Source organism: Crinia signifera, chromosome 5, assembly GCF_055691185.1.
Source record: "Crinia signifera chromosome 5, ASM5569118v1, whole genome shotgun sequence".
In the NCBI taxonomy this organism is placed as follows: Eukaryota; Metazoa; Chordata; class Amphibia; order Anura; family Myobatrachidae; genus Crinia; species Crinia signifera.
In genome coordinates, this window is record NC_139221.1 from 234461569 (window position 1) to 234479370 (window position 17802).

General features: G+C 45.1%; 1 protein-coding gene across 1 annotated transcript in view; it reads left to right on the forward strand.

Moving 5' to 3' along the window:
- Positions 1–5459: 5459 nt before the first annotated feature.
- GPD1L (glycerol-3-phosphate dehydrogenase 1 like) overlaps positions 5460–17802 on the forward strand; it is a 33823-nt gene continuing 21480 nt past the window's right edge. The window contains 4 exon segments of the mRNA XM_083188654.1: positions 5460–5715; positions 10656–10833; positions 12328–12468; positions 15324–15462. Coding sequence (XP_083044780.1) covers positions 5666–5715; positions 10656–10833; positions 12328–12468; positions 15324–15462 — 508 coding nt within the window. The 5' untranslated portion in view covers positions 5460–5665.

A 17802-nucleotide genomic window follows, 5' to 3' on the forward strand; every position in this document is an offset into this window, starting at 1 on the left:
GGTCATAATTCCTGTGTCTTCAACCCTGCTGTCTGTCCCTGCATTAGATAATTGATACATCCCTGCGTGGCAGTCAATTATCGAAATTATTGCGAGTCGGGCCTCTGATGCAAATGGTGATAAATCGGCCCCTAACTGTCCCTGCAATCTGGCTCACTGCTCATGGCTAAAGTGCTGTTGTACCCTGTAATGGAAAAATCCATCATTCCTCATCCACCCCGCCCGTCTCCACACTCATGATGTTCACATCGGAGCATAACAAGTAGCAAGCTTTGTAAAACACATGCTTGTAAGATGGGCACCTAAGCTGATGTTTTTCGATCCACACTACCAGACCAAACACAAGCTCTGGTAATCCTAGGTATTTTCCACAGGCCCTCTCCTCTGAATCACAGCACATGGGATAGCAGAAGAAAGGTTCCCTTCTGTATACGCAGAGAGCTCCAGCACCTTCAGTCCTGTTGGACAACGTGAGCTATATAAATAAAACTTACTTACTACTCCTCTGAACCACATATATACATATTGAATTGGTATATGGTTATTGGTCATTACGCATGCTTAAGTGAATTATATCTGGTTAATGTTCTTTAGGGGGGACAAATGTAATAGGGTGTGTTTTTATATGCATCTAAAAAATCGCACCAAATCGGACATATCATGGATGAAAATTGCACGTTTGATCTTTTAGAACAAGCCAGAAATCATTTGTGATTTCCGGTGAGTTCTCGGACCGGTCCTCATATTTATGCAACCAGCACCGGGCACCAACAGCCATCGGGGTAATGCATACTTACCTACCCTCCCGGAATGGTCAGGAGGGTCCCGAAAATCGGGTCCCCCTCCCGGCCCACCGGGAAGTGGGCAAGTCTCCCGCATTTTCCACACAGCCCCTGCTCCCCCCTTCCCCGCGGTATAAAACTACGAATTTTGCAGGGAGGGGGCGGGTCTAAAATGACACAATTCACATAATTTTGCGTATTTTTAGCCCCTTCCCCCCTCCACGGACCCGCAAATTGATGCCGCTGTCTGTCATGGGGGCGGGGCTTGGTGATGTCAGCCTCATCCCGCCCCCAAAACAAAGCCTCTTCCCGCACCCCTTTCACTCCTCTCCGGGCTTCTCCCGGAGAGGAGTTTAAAAAAGTCGGCAGGTATGGGGTAATGCCACGGGTACCCACGGGTACCCTCGGCAGGTATGGGGTAATGCCACGGGGGGGACAGGACTTTTTATACATGTTCCCTCGGAAAAAGCATTAACCTATGGCTGGTTAGCCCTGGAGGAGTGGGGTGTTGGGTTGATGAATTCAAGTGGGTACTTGTTTCCTAGCACGGCACCCATCGAATCGCATACCATAAGGCATACGATGGTATGCGATGCGATGTTACGCGATGGCAGCCGATGTTATACAATTTTAAATTGTACACCATCGCATTGTATGCCATTGTATGCCATATACAATGGTATAGGATTTAAAATTGTATAAGCACCCTAATGGGTGTTTTCAATGTTAAATGTGCCCCCTATAAGATAATTAATTGTATAAGCACCGTAATGGGTGCTTACAATGTTAAAAGCACCCCCACGCCACCACCCCCACTATCAACATCAACCCGAAGCGTGGCGAGCGCAGCGAGCCTGCGAGGGGTGGCGGTACGCGTCCTCCGACCTTTTCATACCCCCAATATCCACGTCGGCGTGGAGTTGATTTTAGATAGTGTGGCAAGCGCAGCGAGCCACCAAGCCCGAAGCGTGGCGAGGGGACGTGGAATATATGTGAAGTAATCCGCTGCGCTCGGTACGCTTCGGGCTCAGTGGCTCGCTGCGCTCGCCACACTATATAAAATCAACTCCACGCCGACGTGGATAGTAGGGGTATGAAAAGGTCAGAGGACGCGTACCGCCGCCCCTCGTGGGCTCGCTGCACTCGCCACGCTTCGGGTTGGCGTTGATAATGGGGGTGGCGTGGGGGTGCATTTAACATTGTAAGCAAACATTAGGGTGCTTTTACAATTAAAAATCGTATAGGGGCTTATACAATTTAAAATCGCATTGCATGCGGGCATATGGCATGCGATGCAATGCGATGCAATGTCATACAACTTAATATCGTGGGCGCCGTGCTAGGAAACAAGTACCTTCAAGTGTTCGCCAGACACTTAAATCTGGCCACTCACAGGCATGGGAATCCTTAGAGCACAGAGATAATGCTGATACATTTTTTTAAATTATTAAGAAAAACAGGTAAATAAACAAGACATATAGTTAATATGCACAGGTTGGCTTCAAATAAATAAATGAAGTAAAGTCAGAAAGCTTACATAATCTTAATATTAGGTTTTAGGCCTCTGAGTACAGGGATTCCACGGAATATAGAGACTCACTTCTAGCATCACACTACTCAATTGGAAAAATAAACCCCAGCAGCATCTCTTGTTGGGAGATAGAGGGGGTTATTCAGACCTAATTGCAAAGCAGACAAAACTATTTTGCACTGCAGGTGAGGCAAATGTAACATGTGCAGAGTGAGTTAGATTTGGGGGAGTTATTTTGTTTCTGTGCAGGGTAAATACTGACTGCTTTATTTGTTCACCCCCTTTACATCAAAATGCCGGGTTGCAACCGGGCATTTGACCCCTATTACACGGGCGTCCCCATCCAGCATAATGCCGGGCGGATGATGTTGGTAAAGTCGGGTCCTGCTCTGGCGCTCGGAGATGACACCAACCAACTCACACCTGGGAAAGCTGCTGAGCTGCCCTCAGCCTCCTTCGGTGAGGTGAATGGATACTGTACACATTCAACTCCTCCCCGGCTCCATTGCTGTCTACATAGTACAGCAGACAGCAGCAGAGGCTGTATGCGCCCCCTGCCCAACCTCTGGACTGACCACAGGATGCTGTGGTCGGGGAGGTATGGGCTCCCCCATTGGTGTAAATGGGTCCCTAGTCGGATGACGGGTTTACCCGTTTACACTGCATCTGACCCAGGTTATTTCTTTTGACCCTATTGACACCAGTCACTGACCCGGGTTATTGCTTTAGTGTAAAAGGGGAATTACACTGCAATTTAGATGTCAATTTAAAAACATCCCACCCAAATCTAACTCTCTCTGCATGTTACATTTGTCCCACCTGCAGTGCAACATGGTTTTGTCCATTTTAGAACACTGCGATTTGGGCCCAATTTCACCCTTTTCTGGTGTATCGGGCTGAGAAATCATGTTAAAACGGCAAAATAGCATGTGTTTGATGTTCAATCTGATGCGTGGTCCTGTACATCAGACCCGGAGATCATACATGCTGCTTGTAAGATCTCCAGGTCGGAACATCTCCTGGTGGCAGGGAAGGTAAAGGTGGGATTGGACAAGGGAGAACTTGCATGGTATATGGGGGACTTAAGGCTCATAGTTCCATCAGCCTCCTCCCTCAGTAGCACCCTCCAGGCTGTGCAAGGAATTCCTTTGATCATTCAAGGCTTGCTCATTAGGTGACACCAGAGACCATTTGTCAGACATATTTTGGGAGAATTCTTGATCTCCCTCAACTCAAATAGGTTTTATGGCAGGAGGCCACTGTGACAGCCTGTTCCTGTCTCTGGGCAGAAACAGGGCTTCCCCCACTGTGATAGCAAGGTCACACCTTGTCAAGGCCTACGCAATGCAGACATAGCTTGGAAAACAGTCATTCATAAAATATACGCTTATAATAATTCCCATAAGACCATGATCACAGTTTACCTAGGACACACAGAATGCATACAGTCATGAGTCATAACCCGTGACTTTGAGGAGTCCTTGTGACCCACGGCAATGCCATATTTGACCCGAATTTCGACATAGTAGACATGGACACCATCAAAGTTTAGCGCATCCACTTGCATCATCATGCTTCGAGCACGGTGCCTCGCTGAGCTCGGCACACTATTTTATTTTTCCATCACTCCGTAGTGTCGGCACATGTCGGCTCAAAAAATTGCATTCGCATTGCATCTGTTGCCGCAATTGCGGCAAGTATATACATGTGTCTCTCCCACCGAGTTCGGGTATGGATCATTGGGTCGACCAATATTAGGTCGAAATACATTAGGTCGACCACTGAAAGTTGTTATGGTTTAGGTTGACACTTCAAAGAGGTTGACATGGATGGAAGGTCGAAACAGGCATTAAGTCGACAATGGATAGGTCGACAGTCAAAATATCGACATGGGGTTTCCACTTGATTTTGTCCCGAATGTTGACACGGTCGACATGGACACCAAAACGGTGCACTGCGTCCCCTGGCATGGCTCGGAGAGCTCGCCATGCTTCAGACACGGTGCCTTGCTGCACTTGGCACACTATTCTATTCTCCTTCCCCTCCCTAGTGGATGGTAGGGTATGAAATACCGCCTGTCGGCACATGTCAGCTCTGAAAAAGTGATAAACCCACGTCGTTCTTTTGACTGTTGACCTAGCCCTTGTCAACCTAAATGCTTGGGTTGACCTTCCATCCATGTTGACATTAATCATGTTCACCTATTTGAGGTGTAGACCTAAGCCATGTCAACCTTCAGTGGTAGATCCAATGTATGACCTCATACCTCCCAACATGACCCATGCCAGGAGGGACAAACTATTCTACTCCTGGACTTTCCTCTTATTGGGCGAGATTCACCAAACTGAAAATGCCGTAAAAACCCAATTTTCGGGGTTTTTACCGCATTTTCATATGCAGCAAAAGCCCCACTGCCGGGGCTTCACTGCGGGGGGTTACGCCAGTTCTATATGGTGTAACCCCATTGAAGCCTATGGGCTTCCCTTCGCGTCCCCCGCCTATCTGCGATGCCCTCCCTCACCTGTGTCCGGGCAGCCTCCTGCTGTGCTGCCCGGACCAGTGATCTCCTCCTCCCTGCAAAGCTTCCGGGTGCAGGGAGGAGGAAAAGGAGCCCTCACACAGCCATGTGAGGGTTCAGGGAGGGAGGGGGGACCCGCAGCACATCGCCGGTCATCGCTTTTGCGTTAATAATCGCATATGTTACTGCATATGATTATTAAAACTGCGAGTGCCGGCGATGTGCTGCGGGAGGTATTAGAGAATCCCGCCCAATGTATGATTGCCATCACCTGTGTGGAACAGGTTTACCAATAAGAAAAGTATTTCACAACAGGTGATGGCAATCATACATTAGGAGGAAAGTCCAGGAACAGAGCATTGTGTGTCCCTCCTGGAGAGGGTCATGTTGGGAGGAATGTGACCTTATATGTGTCAACACACTGACCGTATACCCTGATTCCACTGGTTCAAACATCCTGGGCACAGCCAATATTGTAATTTTTTGGGGTTTTGCAGCTTATTTTGTTATTTTAGAAAATCCCGTCCTTTTTGCTGATGGATTTGAGAACATTCCTACTCTCTACCGCTGGAAGACTTCACTAGAACATGACCGCATAGAGTCAGACAGCAGTCTGCACAGGCAGGGACAGCAGACACGAGGGCGTGCCAGGACTACAATCCCCACAATGCTGTGCGACACCCCAGAACAGGTCGCTGTGCAGTGACACACACGCCGGCACTCCTCCACACTTCAGCAAGTTAGGAGACACTCCTAAAAATAACAGCAGCAGCAGCAGGAAGTACAGACACAGCTCGCTCCAGTCCTCCGCTACACAACACGCTGCAAACATCCATGGCGCTGGCAGGACCCCTGAAAGTGTGCATCGTGGGCTCAGGAAACTGGTGAGAGCAGGGCAGCTTGGAGGCCTCATGCAGACCAATACTTATAATGTTATGTTTTAGTTTGTATTCATGTTTTCTAGTCTAAGCGCCTGCAAATTATATTGCAGATTGTATGGTATTATAATGTTATGGGCATCCTCTGTGTTTCACTTGACCCATTGTTTCATTGCTCAATTATGAGATGATGCACATATGTAGTATTGCTGTCTGTAAAATGATATTTTTCAACATTGGTTACAAAACATCATTAAAGGTCCATACACACTGGCCGACTATGCCCAGTATGTATGGACAGCGATGATCGCATTCATCGCTGCGGGGAAAGCTGCTCAAGGCATACACACTGAGCGGCTTTCCCCCTGCCCGGCGCCGATGGAGGGGGGAAGGACGGCGTTGCATAGCACAGAACTATGCAAAGCCGTCCTGAAAGCCGCTCATCTGCTGGTATATCCCGCAGATGAATGGCTTTCCCAGCGATGTTGCGGGAGCGCACAGCAGCGCTCATCGCCGGGCCATACAGACTATGCGGCTTTGAGCTGAAAGCGACTTTCAGCTCAAAGTCGCCCAGTGTGTATGGGCATTTAGACCTAAACATTTGTACTCTAAAGCCAATGTTAACCGATGTTTCTATATATTTTTAATAAACTGTCTAATTAGGCATATAATACACTAATAAACTTATGGGTACTTATGTAGTATCTGGGCGCCCGATTTTTTGATTGTATGCCTTAAGTTAAGGCATACAATCAGATGCGATGCGATATCGCATCGCATGCGACCATCGGATGCGATGCGATGACCCAATTTTCCATAGGAATCAATGTTAAAATGGACTGAGTCCATTTTAACATGGAATTCATACCCCTACTATCCAAGTGGGCATGGAGTTGGATATAAACCTGTGGCGAGCCACCGAGCCCGAAGCGTGGTGAGCGAAGCGTATTCTGTGTCCCCTCGCGGGGCTCGCCACGCTTCGGGCTCGGTGGCTCGCCACAGGTTTATATCCAACTCCATGCCCACTTGGATAGTAGGGGTATGAAAAGGACCCCTTTTTCCCATTGAATTCCATGTTAAAATGGACTCAGTCCATTTTAACATTGATTCCTATGGAAAAATCGGGTCATCGCATGCGATGCGATGTGCCCGATCCGACCCAATTTCTAAATCGGGCGCCCAGATACTACATAAGTACCAACTTATGAAATGATAAATAAACCTTCTATTAAGTTTATATCGTTGGAGGTTTATAAAAATTAAGCATTAACTAGCAAAACTGTATTGCAACAACTCACAGCAGCTCACAACCTGCTATTTTGAAGGTACTTGCTCATCTTTGCGGCCTCTGCTTACGCCAGTCACGTTAGCTGCTATGTGAATCATGATGGTCCCCTCACAAGTTCTCACCACACTTTGGGCTCAGTGGCTCGCACTGCTTTGCTCACCACAACATTACTAAAGGTAATAGATGGTGGTGTGGACCCTGAAAACAATCCTCACGGCTCGCTGTGCCCTACATAAGGTTTATAGCGTAAGTGGTGGCCGCAAAGATGAGGAAGTACCATTTTTAACTTGATTTATACCAGTAGCAACTGGCTAATAACTTAAGTTGAGCATAGAAAATAAGAAAAAACGGTACTTGTGTAATATCTGGGCGCCCGATTTTTCCATTGTGTTGCATCACATCGCACTACTTAAGGCATGCAATGCGATGCAATGTGATTTTTCATTGTAAAGACCAGATTTTTAATTGTACAGTCAGCCATGGGTGATTTCATACCCCCACTATCCAACTACGCATGGAGTTGATTTTATATAGTGTGGCGAGCGCAGCGTGCCACCAAGCACGAAGCGTGGCGAGCGCACGCAGAATACATGTAAAGTCATCCGCGGGGCTCGCCACGCTTCGGGCTCGGTGGCTCGCTGCGCTCGCCACACTATATAAAATCAACTCCATGCGTAGTTGTATAGTGGGGGTATGAAATCACCCATGGCTGACTGTACAATTAAAAATCGGGTCTTTACAATGAAAAATCGCATTGCATGCCTTAAGTAGTGGCATGCAATGAAAAAATCGTGCGCCCAGATAATACACAAGTACCGAAAAAACTGTCCATACAGTGCAATATAGAACATACTGTGCAGATGGGTCTTGTCCCATCCTTGCTGGCGGGTCGCCATGGCGTCTGCGCTGGCGACCCGCCAGCAGCCACGCCAGCGAATGCACTGAGACGCGCGTGCGTCTCACGCGCGTCTCCGTCGCCAGCGCGACGGAAACCCTGTCCGTCTCCGCCTCAGGGAGACGGACAGGGTTAGGGGGGGTTAGGGGGGATGCGGGCAGGCGGCGGGGACCCCGGGTTACCGCCGGCAAGCCGGCGGGGACCCGGGGGAACGGATGGAAGCGCCGTCGGAAGGGGACGCGCGCACCTCTCGTGCGCGCGCGTCCCCTTCTCACCATCGCCATGGCGCTGGCGGGGGATGGCGGCTGGCGACGCCAGCGCCATCCCCTGCCAAGATGGGACAAGACCCATCTGTACATTGAAAAACCTGGCTTTTTTTGTTTTGTTGTTGCAATATAGTAGTATACTATACAATACCAGTAATATTCTCACATACTTTTTAGTTTATCTTTTTCTCTCTCTTCTCCTCTCAACTGAAGTCTGTATCATCACCACACAAGTGTGTTACTGTTTTGTATCTATGTTTTAAGTTGTCAATGAATATAAAACAAGTAGGGAGCTGGCTGCCCAAAGCAGTGACCGCACCACACAGTGACACACAAAAGATAAAACATTGGAAAATGGAGAAAAACATCTGCAGAGAAATCTAGCGATTTTGAGGAAACATTGGATCCTCAACATTGCAGGGTTAAAGATCAAACATTGGAACCATAAATCCGATGAAACTTCATATGATTACCCATTCCTAGACTGTACTTGTGCAAATGTGCTACAGTATACACTGGTTGCAGCTAGAACCACTTCAGAATTAATATACACTGGTAACATTGCACTCTGCACTTGTGCCATAGGCTATTTACAATGAATGCTTGGAGGAACTTCAAAAGTTTGGAGTGCATATAGGTGAATGGTTTAAAAAAACAAAACTGCAGCATAACCTTTAATGGTTTAACTACTGCCATTAGGTAGACATTAGTTTTAACGTTTGATTTAACTGGAAGTACATCCAAATTATCTTATCATTGCTTTAAACAAAACTTTTATAGCCTGTTTAACCAAAGCATGTCAGGTAGTGATATAAGCCTCAGCAAGTTAGCATCCCTCATTACGTCATAGGATGTAATATATTGCATTCCCTCTCCCCTATACTTTCCAATTTCTTAAAATATTTGGTATGCAATTTGTTTGACGCCTACTTAAAGGGGAAAAATTACCACCCTTGCTTTGACAACTTGTAAAATGTGTGCACTCTCCTCTTTCATTGTGAAAACATTTTTTGCAGGAGAGTTGTATTGCACAACACATTACTGTTGCTACAATAGAAATGTAAATTAAGCAATCCGGATATAGGGGCTGGGGGATGTAATCCAGTTCTCTATGGAGATGTCTGTATAACCAGTAAAACTAGTTTTATTCCAGTGATGATAAAAAGAACATGTCGTTTTTTTTTTAATTTCTTTAAATAATGCTTTTGTGTATTTAGTGTACTCTCTGTAGTAAGGATTTGTAGATAAGCTTGTGCCACTGTTTTGTTCCTTTCTGAATTGACTATGGTAAGCGTCTGTTTAAATAGAGAATATTTCCAAATCAAAGCAATCAAACACATGAACATTCCTACCAGAATCATAAGGTGTACCCAAATGAAAAGGAGACTCTTGCTGTAGTGGCGTTGTATCTAATCGCAGTGGGTTACTGTGTTTGTGTGCCCAGTTGTGCATGTGTAGAGAACGGCTGCACCTCAGTTTCTTCCTTCCTAGATAGTTGTTTTGCGCGGTCGGATGCATGATGGAGTCCTCCAGATCAGAAGATCTTTTCTACAATTTATTTGTGCAGAATGCAGCATGCTTCAGAAGTTTTTCCGCAGGATGAAGGCAAAATTGTGGCAGGGTTGGTGACAATGTGCCTGTGCCGTGGCAAGTCCTTGATGCTTTTGCATCCCGCCTCATAATGCGGACACCACTGGAATATGGTGCACCATGCGTGACACTGTCCTCCGTACACCGCCTTCATCTTGTGATAAATTTCTGAAGCCTTCTGCTTGAAGAAATTAGATAACGGCTCTTTGCGACGATCTGTAGGAATCCATCATGCATCAGATTGTGCCAATCAGCTTTCCAAGAATCTCGGATTGGACTGCATGTTCAAACAACCGGGCATGTCGTTAGCAATCTGTGGGACAAGACTGAACCCAGATAAAACAGAAGTCCTGATGATAAATCACAGGGCAAAATGGCAGCATAGCCCACTGACATGTCTTACGCTGGGGGGCACAGCACTAAAAAAACTCTGATCATATGCGGAATCTTGGTGTTGTCCTGGATAGTGGCCTGACACTTAAACATCAGATGTCAGACACAATCAAATACTCATTCTATCATCAAAGGAATATAGCCAGAATCAAGCACTTAATTCCCTCAGAAGACCTGCCTAAAGTCATATATGCATTTATATCATCACGCCTAGACTACTGCAATGCTTTCTACTTGGGTCTCCCATCAAAAGAATGCACCGCTTGCAGCTAGTACAAAATGCAGCCGCCAGACTATTAGCTAACCAGCACCATGACAGTCAAAGGTATGAGGGACCTGTTTGCAAGCTTACAATGTTCTGCGATATCCTTATTTTACTTCATACCTGAGTAATTAAACTCCAATCTTGAGCATTTTTTAGAGCAATTAAGTGGACAGTCTTTGCTTTTATATGAACCTGTTTATGGCTCATTTGAATCTCTTGCTTCATACCGTTATCCTTTTATGTTCCCAGGGGCTCTGCTGTTGCCAAAATTATAGGAAACAATGTGAAAAGTCTGCAGAAATTTGCGCCTACTGTGAACATGTGGGTATTTGAGGAAAATATTAATGGACGGAAGCTCACAGACATCATCAACACTGAACATGAAAATGTTAAATATCTCCCTGGGCATAAACTACCTGACAATGTGGTGAGGATGTGTGTTCTTTTATCCAGTGTGTTGTAAACTGCCGTCCTCTTGTCTGAACAGCAGCTTGCCCAGTCTAATTACAGACTGCATTCCTAACCATGTTTGTGGTGGTTACTTTCTGTGACATCATTCTGTCATGTTTTCACAAATATGCTGAATAGTCAAACCTGTAGCTTATGCAGTAAGTAGACAATATGAAGCTGCGAACTTGCTTTGCATGTTTACATAAAAGGCACATACACACTGGGCAATTTTGAGCTGAAAGCCGCTCGAAACGCCGGGCAGGGGGAAAGCCGCTCAGTGTGTATGCACTGAGCGTCTTTGCCCCCAGCAATGACCGAGATCATTGCTGTCCATACACACTGGGCAAAATTGCCCAGTGTGTATGGACCTTTACCTACTGCTCACATCGGGATGTGGTGCTTATACCAGCAAACTGGACCCAGGCATTCCGACTTGGAGCCAGAAGACGAGTGCCGGCATCCCAATCATAAGTATGCTAGACAGGTTAGGTTTAGGTGCTAGGAGGGGGTGGATTAGGCTCTCAGAAGGGGGTTAAGGTTAAGCTGTCGGGAGAGAGGGTCCGGTTTAGGCTACGGAGTAGATAGGTTAGGCACTGGGGGGGGGGGGTTGGAGTTAGGAGGGTCAGGGCGGAAGGTATTGTCATCCCCAAGTCACCCGTATGTATTCCCTCACATCACATTATGCTGCTCTGCCAGCAATCCAGAGCATCGTGTGCTGTGCTGCCTGATGTTCCTGGTGTTCCGTCCAACAGGAGCTCTGCATTCTCATACACTTGTATGTGATTCATAGCTTGTGTGTGATGTTGCCGTATATCACTGCTCTAATCTGATTATGGCAAGGCCAGCTCTCAAGGATACATATTCATAAGATTCCCTTGAGAATGTCAGCTATATGCTGATTACAGATGTTGCCCTTGTACAAAATGCAACAGCTCCACTTTCTCTATCAAAGGCTTGATACATCTCCCTGATGGTCTAAAATGAGTAATATTGTCTTTGTCATGTACATTTTTTATGTTGGTTCAATTGGTGTATCACATAACTAATAACTGAGTGGGATATTCATTTTCTGACCGTTCTATTGCAGAAAAACTCACTGCTTCTTTACATACTAGGGGCCTAATTCTGGTTGACTCGCTATGCAGCATAAATTTGCTGCTTAGTGAGCCATCTAACACAAATCTTGACTGACCTATATTTGCAGTGTCCGGCTCTGAAAGCGGGACGGGCACTGGTGTCATGTGACGTCAGCCGCTTGCCCCTTGCAGGCAAAGACCCAACTGCATCTGCGTCAGGACATTCGGATTTTTCCTGAGCGCAGCCACCATTTTTGTGGGCGTGCCCAGGAAACACTGGGCGTTGTCATGCAACAACCCCCTGCCCCCATGTGACATACCTTTTTCACAGTGAACATTTGGGTGAACTTACCGTATGTTTATTTTGTATATTAATTTTATTCCACTTTCCCTAGGTTGCCATCCCAAATCTCAGTGATGCAGTAAGTGGCGCTGATCTCCTCGTCTTTGTTATTCCGCATCAGTTCATACATAAAATCTGCCAAGAGATCTCTGGGAAGGTGCACCAGAAAGCTCTGGGGATAACACTCATCAAGGTGACATTTTGGTTCTCTTTTACATCCAGGGTTAATGAGGGAAAATGGAATTCTGTATCTATATTTCTAGGCCGCCTTTTCGCTCTGTTTCCTTTACAATATGCATGAACATGTATGTGATTTGCTTTGGGCCGTTGAATTGCACAAGAGCTGCAAATAGCAATTCCATTGTGCTATCAATGTAATGAAGTTGTTGCTTTTGGGATTAAAGTAGTAATTGAAACAGATCTGTTCCACAAAGCTTGTAACAGAAGGAGATGCGCAGCCATGCACAGGTAGGGGAGAGATGGAGGCATTTAAGTTTGTGAAGCAAAGCCTCATACATTTCACGTCTTTTGTAGCAATAAAGCGGATGGGATAAATGGGATAGATGTTTTTCCTCACTAAAATAGTACAGATTCCTCACATCTTTGACCCTCCCATATGTACATTCAGTAGTCCCTTTTTTATTAGGTACCTCGTTCTAGTTCTGAGTAGCCCCCACTGAATTAATTGTGGCCTGTATTAATATGCTGATGGGGAGGCTTCTCTCCCATTCTGGTGCTGTTGACATGAAGGCGTCACTCAGTGGCTGTCTATTTTTTGGTTGCACATTCAGGGCCTGATTCATGTTGGATTGGTCCCCGGCATATTCACTTCGCTGGAGGACAGGAGACTGAAGCAAATTTGCTTAATAGCATTCTGCAGTGCATGTTCCCAACAGTAGTTAAAATTCTGTGTGAACTGTAACTGAAGTTCTCCTCTGAGCACTAGTAGCTTAGCTCTGCTTGAGTAACTAAATGGGTTTGCTTACCCCCAGAACCATGGTGATTTGTATGGGACAAAATATTTACACTATTACCCCCGTAATCATGGGGTATAGGCAAGTACCCTGGTGCCAGTGGCATGCCCAGGTTTGAGCCCTTGCACATTGCAGGCCTGACTCTACTGGGTAAGCCAGCCCTTGTGCTCGCTTCCACCACTGCAGAACAGTTATGGTTCCACCAGCCTAGGCTGCATAATCTCAGGGATAGTTGACTTTAAACCAGGTTGTCCTCTGTGTTCCCATGAATTTCGAGTGACCTACATGTGGTTTTCAAAAAAAAAATTTGTTAACCTACATAAGTTTTGGACCGTGTCTACTTACTTCTGAGCTGAAAGTCTTTCATCTATACTGGAATGAAATTCTGCTGGTTGAGTTGGTTATATCAGTTCAGTTTGATTTCACCAACAAGTTGGGCTAATGGTGTGTACACACGGTGCGATATGGCTTCCGATGTTGCCGATATAGTGCACATCGGAAGCCATATCGCATACCGATTGTGTACTTTTCAGGGCTTGCGAGCCTGATGCGCTGCCGATGCGCGCTCCCAAGTGAGCACAAATCGGCAGCGACATAGTGAGGGCAGGCAAGACTATATAGTGCAGATCTGCACTATATAGTCTTTGTGCCTGAGATACTAACTATAGCTCCGACGGCCAAAGGGGCTTCTCCTGCGGCTGCAGGGCTGATGACCCGGAAGTCCGTCCTAAAGAGGATGGCGGGGGGAAGCTGTTGCTGTGCCGCGGCCCCGGATGTCGCAGCACGCTGCCATCTGTGCCCCTGCCCGGCACCTGGTGACAGGTACTGTCCTCTCCTCTTTTCTCCTTCATGCCGTGCGATGTGATCAGATCGCATCAGGACTCGCATCGCACGGCATCATGTCGACCGTGTGTACACATCTTAACACATTTTAGAGTGTATTTACACTACCAGCTTATTATCATTTGCTACCATACATTGCTCAACTATTACAGCCAGTTTGAACAATAATGGAGTATTATGAGGCTAGCTTTATATTTCTTGATAAACCATCCTGTTTACAGAAATCAGATGTCTCTATACCCTACAAAAGAGCGTAACCAAAGGTTAACCCGGGCGCTTTGGGGAGCTGGTTCAATAACAGCAGCTGCTCCCAAAACTACAACACAAAACAGGTTAGCAGAAAAAGCTAAATAAGCAGCGCTCATATACTAAAGAATAGTTTACACAAGTGAATTAATGCAAGCAATTCATTATAAAACACATACAAAGTAAATACCGTACAATGAATAAATAAAACCTCTCAATTGGGGAACTGAACACTACTTGTTATGCGCATAGGTGGAAGGCTACTCCAAATGGAGTTAAACGTGCCCAATGATGGCTGCGCAGTTTCTCACACCTTTGCTAATGGAGGTTGCAATCTGGAATATAAATGCGATCTAAGGGTTAGTTCTCACTAGGTTACGCTTCGCCAACTTGATCGTGGTGGTCGCTGAGTGGGTCACGTTATGGATGAAGAAGAATGGTCAAAGGTTGGTGGTTGCGGTGTCCAACGTCCCAGGATAGAGCAACTGACTCTTTTCACTGCCCAATGGTTGGCAGCTTTCTCTATTACATATGTCTGTAGTGGGTGACATGAACTTTTCACTTCTCCGGTCATTTCTTTGATCTAAAAAAAAATTATTTATATATATATATATATATATATATATCGAATGCCAGTTCAATACAACTTTGTTTATTGAAAAGAGACATAATGATGTTGTATGAATTTGTTTCTAATGTTGCTCCTATTTGTGCTGTTGAACAGAGATGAAAGATCAGTACAGCGTGAGTGCATCTTTTTGTAGTGGTTATGAAGTGCTTACATCAGCATGCCCAAATAGCAAAACTGTAGCAGGGCATGCTGGGATATGTAGTTCAACAACAGCTGGAGTGTCAAAGTTAGCCATCACTTGCTTACATGCTTCTTATAATTATATAATGTTCCTGCCATGGTACAGCTAATGGTCTTTATCATCCCTGAGCAGTGTTTCCTACGTGTTATAACTGACCATGCGTTCATTTTCAGGGTATAGATGAAGGCCCAGAGGGTCTGAAGCTGATTTCGGACATTATCCGTGAGAAAATGGGGATTGATATTAGTGTGTTGATGGGAGCCAACATTGCAAATGAAGTTGCAGCAGAAAAGTTCTGTGAGACAACAATAGGTAATGTACATGAAGATAATCTACTCATAATATGGATTTATAAGAACTTGGGGTTTTTCCAGATAGCCTTTTTTTTTCTTCATTGAAGGACACATCAGAAACTCAGGGTAATATGTAATAAGATGAGAGATTTGGTAAGAAATCTTTTTTTTAAATGACAATCATTTACACTGCATAATTAAACTGGGGTCACCAGGAAGCAGGATTTATCGAGCCCTGGGTTAATATACAGGTGTGTCCTCTTATGTCCAGCCTTGCCATGTAGTGGGAGATGTCTGTCGCTACAAGGCGAGGCTGTCCGGTCCTGTACCACTGTAACATCAGGCTCCCTTTTTTTTTGTAAATGTTAAGTCACAATGCAATGCACACAAGGAGACTGTGTGCTGATTTTAATTTGCTACTAATGGAAACCCTTCAAAATTGACTTTAAAAAAAATATCAAGTAACAAATGTAAACTTTATTTAATTGACAAAAAAATGTAACCTATTCATTCAGAAACTTCAGTAAATTCGTTATTTTGAGCTGAGGTATCAGGCAAAATAAAGTGTGCGAAGTGCACACAGTGTTAAAATCTTAATTGGTTCATTGTGTCACTGATGTTTGAGATGCTATTTCAAGCTTCCTGTTGTGGGAGGTTTTTATATAGCAATTCTAACAAGCCACTTTCGGAGGATATTCACACATTATATTGTCTGCAAAGGAACTTGCTGCCGCCAAAAATATGGGAGGTGGCAACTGCTCCAGCACAATGTTAGTGATTACTGGGCAACTTTCACCTAGCACGCTCTGTATCATGCATATGGAAACGCTTCACAACCCGGAAACTATCCATTTACTATAAGAAATAATTGAACATATCCAAAAAGTTTTAAAAGGGTGTATATATATAAATACTGGTTAATGTAATGTGATATATGTAATTGAGTATCTTATCGTAAGGGATGGAATTAATGCTGGCGTTATCCATGGGCTATCTCCAGGATATATGGATCAGGCACTGCACATCTTTGTGTCCTCCCTCCTGTCAGTGACGGCTCCACAGTGTCTACAGATGCCGGGCCACACTAATCAGTAATAATGCAATCAGCAAGGCATGGGTCTATAGTTAACCTTTCATTGCCTGGCGTGTTATGGCCCTTATTGCAGACCTAGTAGTTTTGTATACCTAACACACACACACACACACACACACTACATAAAGTACATGCATGGGTAAAAACATATGAGATGTCAAAGCTCACACTGATGCATAATTTGATGTATCAGTTGCAATCTAATCAAAGGCTGTGCATGTTCGCAGCCTAGTGAACAGGCAAACTCCGCCCGACTGTATTTCCCCCCCTCCCCCCCCCCCCCTCCCTGAACAGGCAAAATCTGCCTGTTCCAAACAGGCATCACCAATTGTTCGTGTTCAGGGGGAACGCTTAACGTTTTCATGGGGCACCCATAAAACACTGGGCGTTTCCCTGCCCACCCGCTTGGCGAGTGTGAAACTCTCTGAAGCCACTCACTCCTGGGGGTGCGCATTTGCAAACCCTCCCACCGTTGGAAAATGGCCCGAATGCAGACCCGAACGAACAGCGCTAAACTCCTTGTTCACCCTTCTATTTAACTCATGGAAGAAACAGAATTCTTTTAAATTCCACTCCAAACTTTCACAAGACACTAAAATGTTTTCGTTTTCTTTTCAAATAAAGTAACGACACCTTAATCTGCTGCTGTTCTCTTGTAATGACCCATATAACTCAACTGAGCAAGCAATACAGCGTCCGCCACATTTCCCTTTACAAAATCCCAATTGAGTACATGTGCTCTATACCAGACTTCCTTATTGTATATCATTACTGTATCTTTTTTTTTTTTCTTGTGAAGATGAACGCTATCCAAATTATGTAAGGCATTAGACTATATCATCCAGTAGACAGAATAAAAAGCTATTTATATCCAATCAAGGAATATATTCTGAGCCATCAGACACGGGGTCCTTTTTTTTTTTTTGGCCATGCATAATTTCATGATTTCTCACCTAAAAGTCTGAAAATGCGACAAGTAGAGGACCTAATGTACTAGCTATCCAATTTCATGCTTTGCAGATCAGGTAATAATGTGACACCCATAAAATGTACTTGGGTTTATTAATATGTACATTATGTTCATTGAAATCTTTCCTGTATAGTTGACTTTTCTAATGGCTCTGTCTCCTATTTCTTCTTTCTGCTTGTTCTGTGAGTGTAAGAGGTTGGCGTCAGTGTTAGTAAGAATTTGGCGTTGCTGATGATAGCCCCTCCATAGGCTTATGCTGCGCTAGTTTCAGAGGTATATTTAGTAAAGCAGATGTC